General features: G+C 38.2%; 1 protein-coding gene across 3 annotated transcripts in view; it reads left to right on the plus strand.

Annotated features, from left to right (window-relative positions):
• LOC149109743 (uncharacterized) overlaps nt 1–23,320 on the plus strand; it is a 73,554-nt gene that overhangs the window by 39,705 nt on the left and 10,529 nt on the right. The window contains exons 2-10 of one of the 3 annotated variants that reach the window (XM_089294030.1): nt 10,033–10,104; nt 10,991–11,075; nt 13,477–13,564; nt 14,213–14,284; nt 15,024–15,223; nt 17,806–18,081; nt 19,439–19,594; nt 21,079–21,147; nt 21,422–21,508. In XM_089294030.1, the coding sequence (XP_089150156.1) occupies nt 15,166–15,223; nt 17,806–18,081; nt 19,439–19,594; nt 21,079–21,147; nt 21,422–21,508 (646 nt within the window). In that variant the 5' untranslated portion in view covers nt 10,033–10,104; nt 10,991–11,075; nt 13,477–13,564; nt 14,213–14,284; nt 15,024–15,165. The remainder of the gene's footprint in view (nt 1–10,032; nt 10,105–10,990; nt 11,076–13,476; nt 13,565–14,212; nt 14,285–15,023; nt 15,224–17,805; nt 18,082–19,438; nt 19,595–21,078; nt 21,148–21,421; nt 21,509–23,320) is intronic. The other 2 variants (XM_089294031.1, XM_089294032.1) reach the window with 2 other exon arrangements.

Genomic DNA, 23,320 nt, shown 5'->3' on the forward strand with positions numbered 1-23,320 from the left:
AAAGCTTGCGTTGTGTAACATTCGAGTTGTTTCCAGTGCTGAAGTCGTAAACATCCATGTTTTTCAATTTGGTAACTCAGCAGTATTCGTGCGTGCGCGAGCGCCCTTATATTAGTTCCACAACAGCATAACGAAGTCAGTCCCACGGACGTGTATCAATTATTACAGTATTATTTTATGAGTGCGATGATCATACGTTGATCAACATTAACGTACACTTTTATCAAACTAAATAAGGTCGTATTTCTAATGGAATAGCGAACTAGAAGTAATGATGACGGCACCGTAGCACATTTGTAACTACGGTTTCGGTATATTGGTAAGTTTCCATGCGGTATTGCGGTTTTTTACGTTTTTTACGCGGTTTTGCAGTTTTCGGACCTCCCTTAAGCCCCCTTCCTCAAAGTGTCTCTCTCAACTCAGGTGTATAAATGGGTACTGGCGAATTTAATGCTGGGGGTAACCCTGCGATGGACTAGCAACCCATCCAGGGGGTGTAAAAATACTCCTAGTCGTTTCATATTACTGAAACCGGGATAAGCTCCGGCGTGATGGGCCACTTGGCTCGTATGCAGACTTTACCTTTCAACTTAAAAGAGTAATGAGAAGTTCATTAGAAGAGCAGAAGATAATTTTAACAACAAGGGGGCGAAGAAAAGAAATGTTTACATATATATCTTATTAACCAAGCACAAGGACCATAGCGGAAGAATATCAGCCCTAGATCTCAGCAGTATGGGGCAAGCACACGAGGTCTGTACAAAAAGATCAAGGGCCGGTATTCTCGCAGTACAGCCCTAAGGTTTGACTGATAAAAAAATATATGATTTTAAAACATGATTCAGTTTCCCACAGAATAACAATTGATAAAGTTAAGAAAGTGACTGACATTAACCCTTATATTGTTAACTGGCTTATTAACTTTTTAAAAGATCGTCAGCAAAGGGTGTGTGTAGACAATGTCATTGTTCCATTCCTGCCTGTCGATCGAGGTGTGCCGCAGGGCACTGCTCTGGGAACTGTACTTTTCACCATCATGATCAATGATTAAGTCCCACCTCCCAGGTTACCTTGAAAACTAAATATGCGGATGACATTACGTGTAGTATACTCGTTGGGCCTAATGACAATGCCTCTGAGTAGGTAGTCTATTTAATGAAACTAAACTTGATTAAGACCAAGGAACGTGTTATAAAGGGAAGAACAACCTTGCCCCGTCCTGACCCAATTGTAAACATCAAACGTGTGTCATATCTGAAGCTTCTAGGAGTGACATTTCAGGATAGTCCTACCAACTGAGACATGCATTTTGATGATTTGATGGAAAGAGCTCTTGAAGGTATGTACATACGTAGAGTGTGTAAAAGCAATGGTTATAGCCAGGAGCCATAATCGGGGACGGAGACTGTAAGTCTTGGGATCCGTGCGCACCTGTGATATGGGACAATTTTGCTATTTTTAGAACAAATTGCGTCATCCTGACGACATGTATCCGCGCGGATTCACGCACATGTCGTGGGTTCTCGCGTGGATGTTGTCCCGTTGCGTGATCAAATGGTGAGAGTTGAGAGATTCTCTTACGGATTTTTCACAGCGATGGCAGGAAATAAGGCAGGGAATACGAGCCAGGGCGCTTATATGTAGTTTTATGCTCTGAGCTAACGGAAAAGGTGAGTTTTTGAGGGTCGAAAACAAGACTTCAATTTCGCGCTGTGAATGAATATTAAGATTTGCTCGCGCTAGTTGTAACACTGGCAGACCACTCTATGTGTTCGTGGTTACTCAATATGAAAGAAACAGAATATTAATCTATGAGGGTTATTAAAAAGCTCTGAAAATTGCATATCTTAATTACATCTCAGTGTGAATTCCCAATAAAGTTAAATGAAACGTTAATCAACCCATGTGTGGTGTTTTTTCGCCTTCCTGGGCCGTCTGAAGGGTCTTTTCACGAAAGTTTTTTTTAAATACTTTTACTAACTTACAAATACCACTTACAATACATTAAAAAACCTGCTTACAATACTTTGTATTACATTACTTGCTTACGTACAATATGCAATAATTATTATTATGGCATAACCTACTTACACATTACGTCACTTAAGGACTTACAATACACCTTAATTACTTACTTACAGAAAAAAATGGAACTCGCAATAAATTACTGACAGACACGCCTTAACTGGTGAGAAAGAATTTCCACTTCTGTTGAAATTCCCCTTCACCATTCAACGTGCCAGCAATGTATTTTTTAATCTCGATTTTACCTGCACCAATGAGATGAAATCACGAACATAGTATTATTTAGTGCGTTGATACATGAAAAACATTTGCTCAACATTATGAGTTGGTTGAGGGTCAACCGGTGTGTAAAGGGACGAGTAATTCCAAATAATACCTCTGACTCGAAGAGAAGTGAACTCGCATTACTTACGTTAGAATACCAAAATTGGAACTTATCCCAAAAAGAAGACGCTTGCGCTCAGCTAATAAACAATTGACGTATGTTTTTACTATCAGAGGAGCAGAAAGGGCAGGATGGGGAGGAAACCTTTTTCATTTTGTATAATACACTGTTCGTGGCTCTATTGTTGTGTATAATCTTGTGCTGAAATATTGCCAATTTAACTTCTTTTGTGGCTTTGAACGGCAGAAGATAAATTTCATTTAGATTCTCTTTTGTGATACCGTATGATAAGAGTTTTTTTTTCTGAGGTGGGAGGAGGAAGATTTTCAAGGGTTAACAGTTTGTCGTATACCATTTTGCACGTTATAGTACAGGTTGACGGCGGAGGTGTAGTAGAGTCGCCAGAATTAACGTGAAGGAATTAACGTGGGGGATCGTGGATATAAGGTCATGATATTGTAAAAAGTTGCAATTTAGCGTGTATTTATTGCGCAAGGAAAGGAAAGGCAGGAAGCAATTTTCATACTTGTCTAAAAGGTCTGAAATTTGCTTTATTCCTGCTCGGTGCCAATGAAGCAGATATACCATTTTTTCGTCAATCGTAATGAATTTGTTGTTCCAGATTGTCTGAGACAGTATCTCGGTCTTGCTGTGAGGTATCGTAGACACGATTTCTGGCTAGTGATCAATAATTTGTGTGTAAAGTTCCGGAAGATAGATTAAGATCAAGAAGGTTGTAATCATAATTACATTGAAAGAGCTCAGTGCCGCCAACAGTAGAGAGAGACGATTTTGGAATATACTTCCACGGTGCGTCTAAGTCGGAGCACAGCCGTTTTACCCAAGTTAGTTTCAAAGCCTTATCGAATAGAACAAAATCTTTCGTGCCAAGACCGCCATCGGATTTCTTCTTGATGAGGGTTGTCTTTTTTATTTTGGCGGGTTTTTGCTTCCAGATAAAATCGAACACTATTTTTTTTGAGTCTCCATAACACTGGAGATGAATGCAAGTTTGGAGAGGGCTAATGTTTTAACAATATTTATTCTATCGTATATAGATAAGTCTCTTCGGGATCAGACACTTAAGGTTTTCTTTAGGGATCCTAATTTTTCAAAGAAATTTTTCTTATGAGACAATTCAATATTGTAAGCAAAAAGCACCCCGAGCGCGTAAACAGAATCATCGCTAATTTGGAGGTTGCAAATCGCGTCTTTCCTATGGCACATGGAGCCAGGCCATAGCATTTCTGATTTTGCCTGATTTATGTTTAGTCCAGAGCACTTTTCAAACAGTGAGAGTAAGTCAAATAAATTAGAAACTGACTGGACATCAGCAAGAAGGGCAGTTGTGTTGTCAGCATATTGCGTGAGCTTGACCTCTTCATTTCCCTGGATATATATGCCCTTGGTGTTTTTTGACCGTCTTATACTTTGGGCAAGAAGCTCCATAGCGATAACAAAGAGTATGCCTGAAAGGGGACAACCCTGACGGACACCGCGTTCTAAGTAGAAGTGTTTAGAGGTAATGCCATTGTTAATGACGCAACTAGAGATGTCTTTATAGAACACGCTGATCCATTGTCGGAGGTTTGCTCCAAAGTTGAAAGATTTAAGGCATTTTTGGATGAAGTCCCATTCAATAGAATCAGAAGGCTGGCTTTTTCGAAATCTAAGAAAACAGCTATACCTGGTATTTTTTCTATTTTAGTGAAGTCCATTGTGTCTGCTATTAGTCTGATGCTTTCTCCAATGAATCTGCCCTTTAGGTAGCCGGACTGACAAGGATGTTTTATGCTTGACAAGATCTTTTCCAAGCGAAGAGCAATCAATAGTTTTTGTCGCAATTTTGTAGTCAACATCAAGTAGCGATACTTGTCTTCAACTTGTTTAATATTCCCCGTTCTTATTCTTTTTTAGGATTAAAGAAATACTGAATACCTTGCCGTTGAAACACTGATCCATGTTGAAATGCATAATTAAAACTTTCCGCTTTAAATTTGCTGACAGCGTTCCAAAAATGGCACTAGAACTCTGAAGTGAGGCCATCTGTACCTTGTGTTTTATTGCTTTCCATCGTCATAAGCGCTCGTTTACATTCATCGCTAGGCATAATACCTTCGCAAGTATTTGCAGTTTCTTCTGATAATATATTTTCCGTATTAAAGAATTCGATAAACTCCGAGCCGTTCGGATTCGTGTTTTTTGATGTATATATCTGTTTGAAAAAGCACTCTTCCTCCTCAAGAATCTCTTTCGGTTCGGTTAATTTTACGAAATTTCTTTTGGCCGGAGACCAGTCAGACAAGAGAGAGAGACAAGGCTTGCAACTTCGCGGCCGCCAACGGCGACCTCCTCCATTTCAAACTGGAATTAACGCCAAAATACTGAAAATCTCACCTGATTGTCTTTCTCCTGGATTTTTACTCAAACATAACTGAGCAGTATCTACGGAACTAAAGTTATTGGGCCTTGATGAAACATCAAGCGTTGCTTACAATTCAGGCGAAACTCAAAATTGCAATTATTTTGTTTTACTGTTTGGGACGCGATAGACTGGCGAATTCCTCGCAAGCGCGTGGCAAGAGGAGCTAGGAAACTTTGAAGTCCTGAAACGCTACTACATCTAAATATGTCTAGCTAGTTTTTCGCTGTGGTATGGAAAAGCTGTTAATCTTCAACATATGGGAAATTTAAGGGGGAGTAATGTACAGCTTTTGGAAAAGAAGCAGCGGAACACAAGTTGGTCAGTGATGTTTAAAGAGGGACATACCTAAATTCGGCTCTGTCTTACTTCACTCAAACTGGAGCAGCTTACGACGAAAACACATAAGCAAAATTCCAACAGACATAAACGTGTTGAGTTGTGAGCAAAAAGCATGAAAAATGTCGGGAATTTCGGACGCCCTTTCAACCGCGCGACATCCGCAAAAATCCTCGCAGCATGTTCGCGCGTGTGCCACAGGCGATGGCGCAATTTGTTCTAAAAATAGAAAAATTATCCCATATCATAGGAACAGCTCCAATACTAGAAATCACTCACTCACTAACTCACTCACTCACTCACTCACTCACTCACTCACTCACTCACTCACTCACTCACTCACTCACTCACTCACTCACTCACTCACTCACTCACTCATCCTCTTCGCCCCTTCGTGAGTGGAGCATGAGGCCACAATACTAGAATAGAATACTAGAAATGGTGCGCGCTTACGGTCTCCGTCCCCGATTATGGCTGCTGTTATAGTTTATCTGACCTTCACTATCTTTTTAAATCTCTCTTTGCTGTCGGGTGCAAACTCCGTGCGGATATATCGCTCTGCGGAGAGCTTTTTCTTCACAAATGAACAGTGATCGCATTGCTGTTTCTTGGTTCCGGCTTTTATTACATGGAAAACTGGTCCAAGATGAAACGAAGAATTCTGACCCTACCTGCTTGTAAACAGGGACTTGGGTCCAGTTCAGACGCCGAACGTTTTCACGAGCAGAGCCTAATACGGCTCAGCCGTTCTTCCTGCCTTGCGCATGCTCAGCCAGGAATTTTGACTTTGCAACGGCTTTAATTCAGACGTCGAACTTGTCATGTACCGAGCCTAATGCAACAATTATTTAACAAGTAAAGAAGCCTAAGCCGTGTATTACACTGTGATAAAACACGACGGGCATTTGAGAACACGAGGGAAATGTAGAAAACACGAGCCGTAGGCGAGTGTTTTCTACATTTCTTGAGTGTTCTCAAATGTCCGGAGTGTTTTATCACAGTGTAATACACGGCTTAGGCTTCCTCATTTGCTTTATGATATAGAGGTGATGTGGTGAAAAACAATAAAACACGCTTTTTCTATGTTTTATACTCTGATAAAAAACATGGGCTTTTGACCAATCAGAGCGCGCGCAGGGTCCTATCTATATCATAATATGACTTATTTTACAAGCAGTTTACACTTTTCCTGAGAACCGCTAACATTTCGATGTGTTTTGGTTCAAATTAAATTGAGTTCCGCGGATTACGTTCGACGTCTGATCGAATCAACAAGCGTACTTTTAATAATTTGGGTCGATCCAAATTAGAATTAAGTTCGGCGTCTGAACTGGGCCTTACTCCACAGATAATGAAGATTACGTGTTAGAGGTTCGTGCGCGAGGGAAGAGTTTGCTGGGCCACGTGACAAAGAGAAAAGCAAGGTTCAGCATACACGCTGTAGACTTCTGGGATGGCGATGTGGTCATTTCCAGATTGCGGATCCTTTACTGATATCCAGGCTTCCAAGAAGAGTCACTCGTGAAAGTTAGCCTCATATCCAACAACTCTGACACTTCCAAAATGAGGCTAACTGCTAACTAACTTTCACGAGCGACTCTTCTTGGAAGTCTGGATGTCAATAAAGGATCCGCAATCTGGAAATGACCACATCGCCATCCCAGAAGTCTGCAAGTCTTTGGCATGCGCATAAGTCTCGCGCTACATTTCCTTGAAACTTCACCCGGAATTTTCCTCAGCGCGCGTTCGACGTGCTGCTTTTTGAATCACGCGTACTAACGTTAATATTTCAACTGATGAAGAAACGTCTTGAACGAAACATCAAAAATAGTCAATGCCAAACCACTATCTTACAATGGCGTGAGGTCAGTTGGTACAAAAGTAGATGTTTGAGAAAAATGCACTTTAAGTTTCTTACATGATGGATTAAGCATTTAACAAGCCACAAAGTGCGGATGAGGTGCAAATTGTGTCTCGGAGGGGGGTTGTAATGGTTGTTCTATTTTGAATTAGTTACCGCAGTTGTAGGAATTTCGCACTTATCTAGAGGTAAATACGACAAGATCGTTTCGAAATGTTTTTAACAAGCGTTCAAGGGAATTTTTAATGAACAACGTCATATTTAGGGTAGCACCACTTTAACTCTTCCTCGTGCGAAAAGTTCAAGAAAATTTAAAACGGTTCTGTTTGGAGCCATTCCAAACTCCTCTTTTTAGAGCCACCACAAAAAGTCTTGGTCTTCGTTTGCTTTGATTCTTTTGTCATTCCTTTGTTGATGGAAATAAAATACATTTCGTGGATTTCCAGGATACACATTTGAACGATATATATGCCCTTTCCAAAACAGAATAACTGGAATCATTTGACCTTAATTCCGTTTTGACAAGGCAAACGTCAGAGTAAGTAGCCTACAAGCCTGGTCTTGACTACCTTTTAGAATATTTTCTCGAGTGTACTTTTGTCCGAATCATCACCGCTTTGCCCGAAAAATTTCAAACATTTTTGAAACTGGAGGGGCTGAGGCCCCACCCCGTCGCCACCCTCTCCCTCCCCCCCCGCCCCCCCTCCCCCGGGCCTTGCGTCTACGGTGAAGGGCTTTTGTTGATGGTCTTGTCGATAATATGGCCTTTTCGGAAAAAAAAAAAAAAAGAAAAAAAAAGCATACCCTGTTTTGAGACCAAAACGGCTACAAAACCATACGGGAGTACCCCACGGGCACGGGGGAGTCCGGAGCGGCTCAGCTCGGCACTAATATTGATCCGCGGTTTAATGTAAACAGCCAAGGTTAGCGTGACAGATTATTGTGCGGATCGTGGGTCCCGGATGTATCGTTTCGCTTGAGTGCTTCTGACCTCATGATCATTACAGACTCTGTTCTGTTTAGACAACAGCCTTCAGCTCAGGGAGCGGTTTTTCATTGTATCGGTTGGACGTGATTATAGAAGGTTAGTCTATTACTTTAGATGAAAACACTACGCTAAACGAGACCTCTGGTTATTAAAAGAACATTTTACCACTGAGAATAATTCAGTTCGCGTGACTAGACGGAATCACTGTTTTGCCAGCCATTCGACAGTGGAATTCTAATTCAAGTTATTAAGTAGATTTTCGTTCTATGTAGGAATCTCCTGTTCATGGTCACAGTTATACGTCTAAGTGACTGATTCTGGCGACAAGAGAAGCTTTAACGTTTCAGGTAAGCAGGATGAGTGAAATAAAATAATGAAACGTAAGCACATTTGAGGGACGAGCAAAATTCGATAGCGCTGACAAGCAACAAAGGCGGAAAAACCTTACTCATTTCCACAGTTGTTTAATTGTTGAGAAGATTTTAATTCAATATCCAATAAGTTGTGAGCTAACTATCATTCATAACGAGCAGTCAAGTCCCAAGATTATATACAATGAAACACGTACGCATTCGAAGAACTGAAAGCGAAAGTCGTAAAATGTGAAATCTAGCCAAACAAGCATTGATCATGGATGACTCAGTTATCCTACACAAACTCATCAGCGTTTGTCGGGGTACAATTTCATCGCTAGAGGTAGAACCAGTAGTTCAATTAACAGCGAACTTTAGCGAAATCAAATCAACATAAACTCGTGATTTTATCTGCATTTTCACCGGTAAACGCAAAACTTTACTTTACAACAAAAGATGAGGGCCACATAATCTCTCAGATACTCAATTCCTAGATTAATTACAGATTGAGACATATATATGATCTGCTGTTGTGATCTATAACTTCCTTAAACCGGGGAGTATTTACAATTCATCAATAATCAGTATTTACTAGCGAACAGTAAGTTTAGCAAATAACCTGGTGGTAATCGTTATTGCTGTCTTTTTGCCTGGCTCAAGTTGTAAACTGAAGGTTTCTCTTGATGCAACTGCGATAAACCCAACCCGAAAAAGCAAATCTTCCTTATGGGTTAACTTATGCATTTAAATTTTCGATCTCATTGTTGCTTTGTTTGCATCAATATTTTCAAATTAGACTAAGCAAGGCTGTGCTCTAAGAAAAATTCTAGGGAGCCCTTCATGCACCCAGCTATGTAGGCTAGGGTGCCCAGAAGTCAAGCTTGGTAGCCCGAACGAAAAAAAAAACCAATTAATTAATTGATTAATTATGATTATCAAATAGCATTATTAATTAATATATGATAACCGATTGACACTCAAATAAAATTGTCTTACATTGTTTCTAGGGCATTTATCCTATTTACAGACGCCAAAGATAGATTTGTTCCCATGTAATTTTTTTGTTATACCGTTGTCAAGAGTCCACAAAGAAAGACAAAATTAACATGTTATTTTTAGTTAGAATGGTTGATATATGTAGAAAAATTAAGTCCTTTTCCCCTCTTTACCCTAGCCTGTTGCTTCTGGTAATTCTGTTCACATTCTCCTTCAATTAGGGACTTTTCATGCACATTATACAAGGCATAGGAACTAAGAAGATTTTTTGTTGACGCTTTTCGAGTTATACAAGGAAACTGCTGTCCGTATGACTGCAGGCCAGTGTTAAGTTAAACGTATGGATCGAACCGAGCCACTGAACGAGCGATGTTTTGATCACTTCACAGATGAATTTAAACATTGTGAATTGAGCCATTTTGCCTTGTAAACTTCAATACAATGCAAGAAATCAAAAAGTAAAAGACAAATTATTATGAGACTGATTTCATCTCCAAGTTAAATCTGTTAAAGGAGATCGCCCGGCTGGGCGACCAGGTATGGTTTTCTTGTCGCCCGAAGATGGAAGCCGGTCGCCTGCGGCAACCGGGTGCTGCTAGAGCACAGTCTTGCTAAGGGCATAAATGTTACATCAGATTCGAGCCAACCTGTTTGTTTCTACAGTTGTAAAAACTCCTTGGTGACTGACTGACTTTGGCTCGATCGTTTTCAAGTGCATAGAGACGTCTCTGCAAGGTAAGAAAAAACATCTGATATGTGCATTCTAGTCAGTGCAAGGTTCCATTTAGCAGCTAGTGTTCGTCTTTATCTGTATGAGTCTAAAACAACAAAGTTGGAGAGCTTTTGCTTGCTTGCTTTTCTCAATTTGTTGAACACTTCATTTACAGCGTATGATTGTTAACTGGCCAATAAAATAATCCTTTTTTGGGGGGATTCTGTACACTGTGATTTTCTTTATATTCAAAAGAGTTCTAGCTGTTTCAGGGAGCCATACATGACTAAGCAAAAACAATAGCTTCATGACACTGTAGTGTGGAAAGCTTCAACGCTGAAGATATAAACAGACAAGCAGTTATCATGCACATTTGAAAGAGTAACTTGCAAAATTAAATGCGATAGAAAGAGTTTGTAGGCAATTTCCACAGACTTCAATAGACAATAAATGTATCTGAATGGAGAAGAAAATTAACAAGTTCTTTTTATGTTTCTGCCGATTATCAGTAATGATTAGGCTTTAAAAAGTTGATATTCCCTAATGCATTACAGTTTGGTTTGCATTTGTGTTTCTGTGTTAAGTCTTTTAATCTCGATGTATTAATTACTGGTAAATATGAAATTCATAATGGCTTCTAGCACATCAATATTGACTCGTAAACACTGAACGACTCAGCTCCTGTCCTTGGTGAAAGCAAGAAGCTTGATTGAAATGTTGGTAGATACAATTTCTGTTTAAGGAATAATAAATATTATTCTTGTGTGTTTTAGAGCGATAAACCCAATGCAAAACAGCACAATCTCTCTCTTATTGCTGGTTTGTTCACAGAACGTTTTCAATTTTGACCATAAGCAAACATTTTATATATTACTTGAGAGTATAGAGCCAACGTGTTTATATCTACAGTTGTATTAACTCCTTGGTGACCGATTGACACTGTGCCATTTTCAACGGATTTGAAAACAACTCCACGACTGCAGAACTTCTCTAGGTAAGAAAATTATGAAAGCAAAATTCTGATATGTGGATTCAGTAGTTTGTGTGATTATTGGTTTTATTTAGAAGTGTATGTCTGCATACTGAACGTACAGTATTGTGCAAAACTAATGCAAACGATAATCTATGAATATTGCAATAATTTCAATTTATCGGCAATATTTGAACGGTGATTAGCTTGAAAGGATATATAGCGTGAGATATCGTGGAGCTTAGTGTTGTAGCTGTTACGATATTTCGCTGAGTCTTGTGCGATATATTATTTACACCAAGCGCTTTATCATTTGCACCGAGTGATTAATCGTTTGCACCAAGTGATTTATTATTTGAACCGAGCAATATATGGTTTGCACCAAGCGACATATTGTTTGCAGTGAGTGATTTATCGTTTCCACCAAGTGATTTATCATTTGCAGCGGGTGATATATCATTTTCACCCAACGAAATATCAATACAGCTTAGCGATTAATTGTTTTTGCCCAGCGAATTATTGTACAGTAGCAGCGAAGTTATATATCGCTTCTGATGGTAACCTGTCATTTTGCCAACATGTAACTTCACCAACGTATAAAGTTGATTATCCAATGTCCTGGATCAGTTCCCCAATGCTTATATGTCAGTTCGCCACCTTCCAAAATGCTCTTTTCAAAAAGGTCTGAAATGTATTAATTTTACAAATTGCCAGAGGAATAAAATGTCACCTTTGATCTAGGATGGCATGGATGATGGGTGTTCGTAGGCTTGTGTCTTTTGTAATTGTTCATTTCACTCTCCCCAATCTCTCTTTTCCCCACGCCATGTTGCCATAATGGGCTCAGTTGATCAATGGCCGATCATATTTGTAAAACTTAAAAAACCAGCCACAGCTTTTTACCCTGTCCAATATGGGCCGCCTGTAAAACCTTTTTACTAAACATTGGCCATTGAATAAAAAATACTGCTTTCTGTCAAGTAGAACCAGGGATAATCGCTTCAACAATCCCATCTTCATAGACCAAACACAACTGACAGATAACATTTTCCGATAGAAAGTAAACTCAGTTCAATTAAGCGACTTGCCAACGTGTGCTGAAACACCGAACTTTCCCTTGAAGAAAAATTTATTAACAGGGTTCGTACGGGTCCTGGAAAACCTGGAAAGTCCTGGAATTTTATCGTGGCGTTTAATTTTCCAGGATTGGAAAGTCCTGGAAAAGGGCTACTGGTCCTGGAAAGTTCTGGAAATCTCTTAAACTCGAGTAAAAAAACATGAAATGTATGGCAGACAGTAAGGAGAATTAACATTAAGATAATTGGATTGAAAGGCTAGGGTTAATGTGAATTTTAAAGTCCTGGAAAAATCAATCGTGGAAAAGTCCTGGAAAAGTCCTGGAAATTTGTTTCTGAAAAAGGGGGCAAACTCTGATTAAAAGTGGGCAGTGTGTTTAAGAAACTTTGATAAACCATCCTTTTATTAAAGAAAGAGTATTTTACTGTTTGAATGAAAGATTTGTGTCAAATAAAACTGGAGTTATCATTTTTTCGACAAGGATTTACGAAACGCTTCAGACAATAAGCATTGGACAAGCGACTTGCCAATGTGTGTCGAAACACAGAACTAGTTCCTTGCAAAAGCATAAACTAAACATGAGCGACGCACTTTAGAAACTTTGATAAACAATTATTTTGTCGAGGAAAGAGTATTTTACCGTATGAAAGACCAATTTGTTTCAAATGAATCCTGAGATATTTTTTCAACAAAATATAGTTAACTACAGCAGTAACAGGAAAACATAACACTTGGAAATCATTAGAAAGTCAAACAATGCTAACTTTAGCTCTCGGATGTAGTCCAGCAAACTATACAGTTAATGCTTGTAATTAGTAGTGTTATCTTTGAAGTTCATAATGTGCTAGTTATGTAATAAAATAATTATAATGTTTTCAAATGTCAAACTTGGCACGAGAAATATACATCACTAAAGACACATAATGACACCCATCGTGCCATTGCCGTGACAACAATTATGCCACTGGTTCTGTTTTAATTGAGACTAAAATTCCCAGATTTTATCTTAAACAAGGATCATCCACTCCCAACAATCTAATGGGGAGAGTTAAAACAACATGGGAACCATGTGTGTTCCGAGCAAGACCCTCTGTCCCACTTTAAAAGGCTGCAAATGGGGATATTTGGTTTTTCACAGGAAGAGACTGGAGCCAAGAGTGTTGCCATGGCAACAGCATGGAAGGCGCCATTCTGTTTGATTTGTGATGTACATTGCTGGTGCCAAGTTTGAAGAACACTGCTTTAATATTTCCAGAGTTATTCTCGATTAAGTGTTGTGCTGTTTTCATAGAGCAAGTGTTTTATATGTTACCTAAGAGATTTAAGAGCCAACCTGTTGTTTTTACAGTTGTTACTCCTTGGTGACTGACTACACATAGCCATTTTCAACATTGAGAATTCAAAACAACTACGCAACTACAGAACTTCTCTGTAAGGTAAGAAAAATCAATTATGGAAAACAATTATAATATGTGTGATTTAAATAGGTTATATTAAGCAGTGTTTGTCTGCCTATGTATGGGTCTAAAACAACAAAGTTGGATGTTGTTTTACTTGCTTGCTTTTGACAATTTGTTGGAGAAAACAATTTGTCGAAAACTTGATTTGCTATGCTTGTTAACTGGCCAATGAAATAATCCTGTTTTGTGATTATGTACAAGTGTGACTTTATGTTCACTGAGAGAGTTCTAGCTGTTTCAGTGAGCCTGATACAAGACTAAGCAACAACAGTAGCTAATCACTGTAGTGCGCCGAAGGCTTAAGATATCAACAGAGTCAAGCAGTAATTATCACGCACATTTGAAAGAATATAACTTGCAAAATGTGATATTCACCGAACACTACAAAATATGCACCTTACCGGGTACTTCAGATGATTTAAAGCCTTGGAGAGAAATTGAATTGCCCAGTTGAAATGAATATTTGTGCTTTAATAGACTGATAGTTGTAAAACAATTGATCCAGTGGATTTCATTTTCATGTGACTTTTCTTGTTGTAGAAATACTAAACCAAAGATGGCTAATTAAGTATGTGTAAATTGGAGACAACCTGTTTATTTCTACTGTTGTATTAACTCCTTCAGGTGACTGACTGATACTGTGTCATTTCCAACAGATTTTAAAAAATTAACTCCACGACGTCACAACTTCTCTAGGTAAGAAAATTGTGAAAACAGAAATTCTCATATCACATGGCATGTATTTAGTAGTTTGTGTGATTATTACTGTAGGTTTCATTTAGAAGTGTTTGTCTGCATTATGTTAATTGGTCTAAAACAACAAAGGTGGAAAGCTTTTAACTCAATTTGGATACCTTTTTTAACAAAGTTGTGTTTTTGATGCAGTACTCTTTGACTTTCGCTATATTCAACACAGTTCTAAGCTATTTTTAATGAGACAATTACAAGACTAAGCAAAGGCATTTTTTAAGCTTCACTGTTTAAGCACAGAAAGCTTTTAAACGCTGACGATATAAACAGACCAGCAGTTATCAAGTGTATTTGAAAGACTGTAACTTGCAAAATGCGATAGAAAGAGTTTGTAACCAATCTCCCTATTTAGACTTCATTACACAACGAATGTATCTGGATGGACGTGAGAAGAAAAATTGCAGCTCAAGCTTTTTATGTACATTTGTGGTGTATTATCAGTGATCAGTCATGGTCACTGCAGGCTTAAAGGATTCGGTGTTCACTAGTACTTGTGCATTACATCCTCCTTATCATGCCTGTTTGCCAGACAATTGTATGTTGAATCTTCAGCTTTGTCTTAAACCCATTATTATCATGTTTGTTTTAAAGCTCCATGCTTAAATGTTACAGGCAAATGAGGTTTATTTACTTGTTTTTCGTATTCTTAATGGTCTCTATACTTTTATTGGTGACATTGGGACAGGTCAAGTTGATGAGAGGTCTTTGAAGTTGACACGAGAAGAAGGACAGCATTTCCTGAAAGATGGTGCATAAATAACTTTCAGTTTGTTCAACGACTTCATTGGCTCTAATCTGACCAATCGCATGCGCACGGAGCTGTAGACATGGATGAAATTTGTCCTCTTCAATCCTCAAAGGAAGCTGTACCCGGAACAAGTACATGTAAGTATCAATTTGTATTATTTTTAATTAATGTTTGTTCATAATAGTTGTTTTAGATTTTATTGGGGATCTGAGTGGCCATCAAGGAGAGTCACAAGTAGTAATATGCACAAGGAGTTGGAAGGGAAAGAGGTATTTCAAGTAAAATTTCCATATGTCCTCAATAGAAAAAAAATTATTCAATTATTTAAAGGGACAGTATCATGAGCTGCACATCAGTGTGAAATTGATTTTTCATATTGGTTAAAATATTTGCTTTTAGAGGGTATTTTTAATGTAGATTTTTTTATTTTGTAGCGAAGGGAAAGCAGATTTGTCAAAACTAAGTTTTTTCTAGGTCTGTTTGAGTTTTTTTAACAATAACTTATAACGACGTGCCGTGTTTCTGGGCTGTCGGATCATGGCGTGGTCAATACAAGTTCCTAAATTTACCAGTGCTAACCAACTCATGTAAGTAATTTTTTTCTCCACTTACATCTCCACAGATTTCTAAGTTAAATGCACCATTTGAAAGCTAGCCGTGACTGTTAATTCCTCAGTACATAATGATTTAGCGGCCACGATACATTAAACAGCTAAAAAAATCATGCTGTATTTCACTCTACTTTATTTATCTTTCAACTTCACAGGGCTAACCAACTCATGTAAAGAATTTTTTCTCCATAACATCTTCGAAAATTGCTATGTTAATTTACCCCATTTGAAAACTAAGTGAATGCAGATTCTGTAGTACGTTAAGATTTAGAGGCCATGATACAATAAATATCCAAAACCTATGCCATTCTAAACCAAAATTACCATCAAATTGCAACACGATTATGCATCTTTCAAACGTTAGTTTATAAATACTTGTTTCCGCGTTCAGTATGTCGGTAGAAAGCTAAGTGAATGCGGGTTCTTAAGAAAATCATGATTTGGTGGTAGCTCAACTGGCCAAGGTACATTTACTGCATAGTCTCCTCTTGTCAACACCATTTTGAATTTCACGTGTGAGATTAAGAATTAATCGTCGTTGGACGTTTGCAAATTCTGGATTGAAAGCTCGCGCATGCGCAACTTATTGATACTGTACCTTTAAATTTATCTTTTGTTCTCTTTGCTTACCGGTGCTAGTACTGTAGTTTCTTATTGAGGTTTTCTAATTATCTTGAGAGTTAGGCAAGATATCCTGCCATTATAATAGGCCCTTTGCAGCTGAGATCACGTGACCAAATTTTCCCTCAAAAAAATTATATTATGGACTATAGCTTAAAGATTGCCAGAAATAAAAAGAGCATACCAAAAATACCAAAATGACCAAGTTTGAGGCCCCAGAAGTCACCAGGGATTAAAGAGTAAGTTTATACGACAGTTTTAATTTTCGATAAATTTAGAGGATTTGTATGGAAAACGTTGCTGGAGAGCAAGGCCTTGCTTTCCAGTAACTTTTTCCGTACAAATCTTCTAATTTTTTAAAAAAATTCAGACCATCATAAAATCTCAAATTTTAATAACGGGGTCCTCAAACATGGCCATTTTGATACTTACGACATGCTTTTTCCATTTCTGGCATTTGTTCAGTTATAGCCCATAATTTTGTGAAAAATACATGTAGGTCACACTGATAGCTTAGCTGCAAAGGGCCTATCATGTAAATCTGAAGATAGAAATATCTCAGAACTAATGTGTTACAGTTAACAAAGCTTAAGTTATTTAAAGGTTGAAACATTTTTTTTGTTGTTGTTTTTATTTTATTTATATTAATAGTTAAATTAAATGCTGTTGCATGATGTGGATGTTGTTCAGTGTTTGGGTTAATACTTTAGGAACGTAAGGTGTTATTAATATTAAAGCTTAAGGACTGATACTGGACAGGTTATATTTGAAGGTAAAAAAAGGAAATTCTTTATTTAGACTGACAAATATTGCTTAGCTAGAAAGCTTCCTTGCAGGAAGCCCACTATTAATATAACATGAATATACATTAATTTATAAACAAATCAACAAAAGAAAATACGAACTAGTTAAAATGTAAGTACACAAAATTAAAATGATTGCTTACAATAAAAGATACAAGAATATAACATAGTCAATAATTTCTGACTAAATTCATAAATCCAAGAGAAAGTGAAATTAAACTTTTCTTGACTTTTCTCCTTTGGCTAGCTCATGGTTTTGTGTTGGTTGTGTGGCTTGTTTCAGTAATTTCGTTTTGGTTGTTTCGGTGGTTTCATCTGGGAGGTTGTGATTTGTTGTTTTAAGCCAATATTGGACTTGGAAGAGAAGCTCACAAGTCGACTTGATAAAAATGTTTACATATGTAAAAATAAACTTTCACCTACTAATTTTAAAGTTGTGATAGTTTAAATATGGTACCGTTTGTTGTCATGGCAACTAATTCTGACATCACAAAGATTTTGTTTTGTTCTTCAGCCAAATATATATATTCAGGTTTTCCTAGTTAAATTCTGTAAACACACTGAGGTAGCTGTGCGATAGTAAAAATATTTAATTACTTAAAATAGGTCAAAGCCTTAATTTTAAGTATTGTGAGTAACAACAGCAGTTCAGCTATAAATTTGAACCATTATTTCTCTTTGTAGTAAGAGATGGCACACCCACAGATTATGAATTAGAAGTACTGGGTGATAAAATTGTAAACTGGAAAAGGCTTGGGCGTCGCCTTGGGCTCAGTGATCCACAGCTTGAACAAATAAATCAAGCTCACAACCAACTGTCTGAAAAGGTATACCACATGTTAAAGCACTGGAAACAAGGAAAAGGTTCTTCAGCAGCAACCTACAAGGACTTGTATGAAGCATTAAGTCACGAACTTGTGCAGCGCCAAGACTTGGCAGAGCAGTTTTGTTACGTTAATGGTAAGTATTTTTTACAATGTTAAGTGCTGTTCCAGTAGTCTAATGGTTTAAGTGTGATGTACTCCAGATCAAGAAGTCTGGATGGGGTTAATTTGTCATGTTCTCAGGCAACAAAATTTGCTCTTACAGCACCTCTCTTCATCCAGGTGCAAATTAAAGGTTAATTGACAGGGTGTTATATGCAAGGCACCAACATACAATTTTTTTTCATCACTAATCAAGTTTCCCTTAAGGTTACTATTTTCAGTGACAACTTAATTTGAAGGAATTTATCAGTTGCATGAAAATTTAGTAGCTCAAGTCAAGATATCACTCACTTGCAGTGTAATATACCTGCCAACTTTTTTCCTTTTGTCTCACATGCATGAGATTTTAAGCTTGTGAGTGCCAGGCCTTATGAAGGTAACTCAAATATTTCTCAAGATGTCCAAAGATTTCAATTACTTTTCAAAGGTTTTCCTGTCTGAGTCACACGGACGTGTTTCACCAAAGATTACACTGTTGCCAGTACAAAGTAACATTCCTTTAAAGAAAATGGCTACTTTAAATGGGCAGTGCTATAAATATAGTAACCTAAAATTGAAGTTTTAAAAATATTTAAAAAATACCCTACTTAACTTAGCCTTTTGCCCTTTTGTAAGATGGGTAATTTTATGCCCCTCCCCCTCCCTGGTCCCTCAATAGTTACCTAACCTAAATCGCATGTTAAGCATTCATACTTGTCTACTTAAGTGATTAAATCAATTGTTTTTCATGATATCACATAGCACGTAAATGCCACATTTGAAAATTTCTATCATCTTGGATTTAAAACTTTGTTCTGAGAACTGTCAGAACAGCTCCAAAATTGGTTTCAATAACATCAGAGGAAATGTAAAGAATTTTAGAAACAAGACAAATAATTGATGATTGAAGTAAGGATTTTGGGATAAATCCTTCTCCATGTCATTAATAATTCTTTAAGTTTGAACAAGGAAATCATGACCAGATGGTGTTTGGATTAAATTAGCATAGATTTTTGCAGTTTTAGAATGGAACCCTGCCTCACAGCCACCCCATTAATACAGCCACCTCTGTATTGTGTCCACTTTGAAGTGGCCTGAACAGAAACTCTGAGTCAGTCATTTTCTTATTTAAAGAACCCCTCATACGGGGTTTTATGGCCTGTTGTTGACTGGATTAATGGGGTTCGATGTTTTCCTTGACTTTGTCTCAGGGAACATCAAGATTCTCGGTAAAACAAAACTATCCATTACCGTTGGGACCAGTAAGTGTATAATATCCACTGGAACCCATTTGGACCATTAGGTCCCTTTGATGATTCATTTCATTTAAGTCATTTTGCGTATCTTTAAAGGACCTTTCGCCATTCAGCAGCCCGCTGGTGCAATACCAGCAGGAAGAGTAACAGCAGAAGTCTCTAGTGCCACTGCAAGTACACACGACAGTGGAGATTCCACTGGAGTGAGAAGTACTTTGAAACGGAAACATTCGGATCCAGATCCTGAACGAGGTATGTAAAATATACTAGTTATGCAGTGTTTTTGAATGGTATACCATGGAATATCCCACGAGTCACTTGTATTTTCTTGGTATACACACGAGTCTTATAATTAAGGCGAGCGTGTAATATACCAAGAAAATACAAGTTACATTAGTGGGATGTTCCATGAGGGGTGGCGAATGGTAAATGCGAGACTTCGCGAGACGGCGAGACAAGCGTTTTTCTTTGCGAGCCCGAGACATTTTGACTTTTTAGATTGCGAGACCGAGACTTCAAAGCGCTTTGAGTGCGAACGCCAGACGTTCAGACTCTTAAAATTCGAGCCCCAGATTTAGTTGAGAGCTAGAATGAGCTTGTACAGTCTTTAGCCAGCTTCTTGGAACTGACTGGAACTGGAAATTCGACTATAGGACACTACGTTATGATATCCTAGAGAAAAAATGACTGTTTTTCTGGCGCCAAAACAGACGTTGCGGTAGGTTTTGTTCCTTTTTGTTGCTTCATTGAAATTCCATATCAAGTGAAGAGAAGACGTCATTTATAAAAGCAGATAAAGGAACGAATTGGGACTTCGAGACACAGCAAGCCTTGCGAAAAATCGAGACTCCGAGACAGCTTCGTAGAAAAATCGAGACTGCGAGACGCACATAACCGCTAAAAAGCGAGACTGCGAGACCCGTGAAATTCGACTAAAATTTTACGAGACCCAGAGTTTTTGAAGGACCATTCGCCACCCCTTCCATGGTATGCCAGGAGATAGCGTTGCATAACTATTTTATACCTCACCATTGAAAATACGGTGGCCAACACAATCAATGTGACATATGCGCGGCGCGTGATGGGAAGGTTGAATTTGTTACCGTCAAGTATACCACAGCTTTCCTGTATCCTGTTTGGCTGTGTTTTCTATGGCATTGTGGAAATAGATTTAGCTAAGCCTTATGTGTAAAAGCAGAGCTCCATTATAACTTGATAGTAATCAGTTACTCAAAACAATAATGGCTCTGTCAATTCCAAGCCCGCCCATACCACCCCATCTAGGGGACATTTGACAAGTTGTAGGTCCCCACCATGTTGGCATTTGATCGCGAAGGGTTGCCTGGGGATGGGGAATTTGACAATTTAGTCAAGTACAGAGAGTTTTAAATAATTGGTACTTTTTAAAAACGAAAGGTGGCTGCTTTCTTCTTCATCCAGGTGTTAACTGACAGGGTAATGCAAGGCACCAATAAACAATTGTTTTCATGCCACTAATCAAGTTTCTCTTAAGGTTACTTAAGAGGCTATACCAAAAGTAAGAAGTGTAAATTGATAATAATCTCCTGGCAGTTTATCTGTCTCCTGTATGATGATCGCTTTAAATACTAAGCAATGTTTTCAACAGTTCTGAAAATAAAGGAAACGAAAAAATAAAGTTATGGTTAAACTGAACGTGAGTGCAAAGAGCAACTTGTATAAGCTTGAAACTAAGTCTGACTTTTTTTCTACCGCAGAAAACCTCAAAGAGACACTTGAGCAAATAGGAAATCAAGTGAAAAAGTTGGGATCACTCCTAGATGAAGGTCAGTAGTTGTCAATTGAGATATTTGGAGGTATAGAGATTCTATCACTAGGCAAGAAAAAAAGGTTCTCCTGTAACTTCAGCAGTAAACAGCAACTAATACATTAATAAACTAACGGAAAAAGCGACAGGATGACTGTTAAGCAACTAATGTTGGTAAATTATTGCATGTTCAGACTGGCAGAAATTTGATAATTTCCAACGTCGATATTTTCCTATCTATATATTTTGACATGACTATGGCAATGATAGCGAAAGCTGATGTTAATTTTCAGACAAACTTCAACAGATGAAAAGTGAGATAGCGAACATGAGTGAGAAGTTAGACACTTTGGTGGCACAAAGAGAGACCGACGATGAAGGTCAGTTCTGAATAAAAGCTGTCGTGCAGTTTTTGCACAGTAAAAGAACAGCTTATCCAGCGAACGACTAGCCTGTGACACAGCCGTCCTCTCTCTTTCTGAGAGGGAGGCTGTTATACAGGCTAGCAAGAGACACATTTCTGACGAAAGTGAAAAAGGAAATAATTTGGCTTAAGGTGGCTCAAACCAGTTTTCTGTTTTTTTGATATTTCTAGAACTAGGTGTGATTTTTCAGGCTTGCAACTGTACTGTTTTGAATGGCTGTGCTATTTTTTAAGGTAACTCTCCACTGTGCCTTTCATTGTGTTTAAGTCATAAATTAAGGTTGCACTGTCCTGTTGCGTAGCAACAAACTTAACCCACCTTTTACCATCAGTTGCATCTGTCTTAAAAACTAAGCCAGTGACCTCATATTTTTTATAAAAATCTTTTTATTAAACACAGAAGAAGAAACAGACAAAATTATACAAAATTCTGTGGAGTGGATTTTCTTAAATTAAGAAAAATGGAAATTTCCAAGTCTTCCAAAGTTTTTTCTTACAATTTCGCACATGCATTTCGCTTTTGCTGTTGAATATTTTTTTTGCATTAAAAAAGCAGGGTCACCGGATCGGTTTTTGAGATATTAGCTTCGTGGATAAGGTAGTTTATTTCTAGGCGCAAAATTAAAATCTCGACTTTGCAAGATCGCCTCTTGAGCATGCGAGAAGGCGGTCCGCTGATCAGTAAAGCCCGCAATTCCACGCGAATTAACGGGAATAGTCCGCGAAAAGTGTTTTTTTAACTGTTGTCGTTAGCAGCCTAAGCAGTAGAAGAAGAGTACCATAAATACCCGGAGGTGAGACTAACAAAGTAGAAAGAACGAAGAAAACCTGAAGAGTAGTTTTTTTCCTGCAGTTTTTGGATTGATAGCCGGAACGATCGATCGCAAAATCAACATCAGAATTTTCGTTTACGTTGCAGCACAGTTAAAAATAACTGATCACGCAAACAGCTTACTAAACCTGGCAGAAACAAAGTTTTACGAAGTAGGCCTCGCGCTGCCATGTTTGTTTTGATTTTTGTAAACTTTAAATCTCGCGCGCTATCTCGCGAACCCTCGAATGATCGCGTAATGCCTCATGCTGAAGTGCGTGCTAGAGCCCAGGTGTCTCCCGGAAATATTACTGTTTTGAGCCACCTTAAACTCAACTTTGAGCGATTCGTAATGCCTCTTACTAACCGAGTTCGAGGGCCGTACTGTAAGTTACGGACCGAGTTTTTCCCCAATCGATAGGCAAAGTTTCACAAAAATCTCAGTGCAGGTTCTATTTCAGCGGAATGAAAGGAGAAAACGAGGATCCGTAACTTACAATACGGACCGAGAAAACGAGGTTAATAAGATATTTATTATATCTCTACTGTGTGTCTGACGGGCTCGGGAACGATTTCTATTCACGCGGAACGGCTTCATATTTCTGAAGCACCTCGAAAGCAAAACGACTCAATTTGAAATCATTGTTAAGTGACTCTTAAGTCGTTAGCAGGTTTCAATACACAATTTTAGAAGTAAAAGAAAGTTTTAAACTTTTACTTGCCAAAAAAGTTAAGAAAACACTTGGCGATAAATCACGAAACATTTTGGCAACAAAAACAGCTTTAAATTTTAGCGGGCCGTACGGGAGAATACGGTCCGCTAAATTGACCAATCACAGCGCGCGTACTAACTGAGAGAAATAATAAAAATTGTTATTGCAATGTTGTGAATGGAGGTATTTCATGGACTTATGAATGAATTTGTCTGTTCTGAAAGATTATGAAGATTGATAACAG

Source organism: Orbicella faveolata, unplaced genomic scaffold (assembly GCF_042242905.1).
Source record: "Orbicella faveolata isolate gen_17 unplaced genomic scaffold, um_ofav_v1 contig_25, whole genome shotgun sequence".
Taxonomy (NCBI): Eukaryota; Metazoa; Cnidaria; class Anthozoa; order Scleractinia; family Merulinidae; genus Orbicella; species Orbicella faveolata.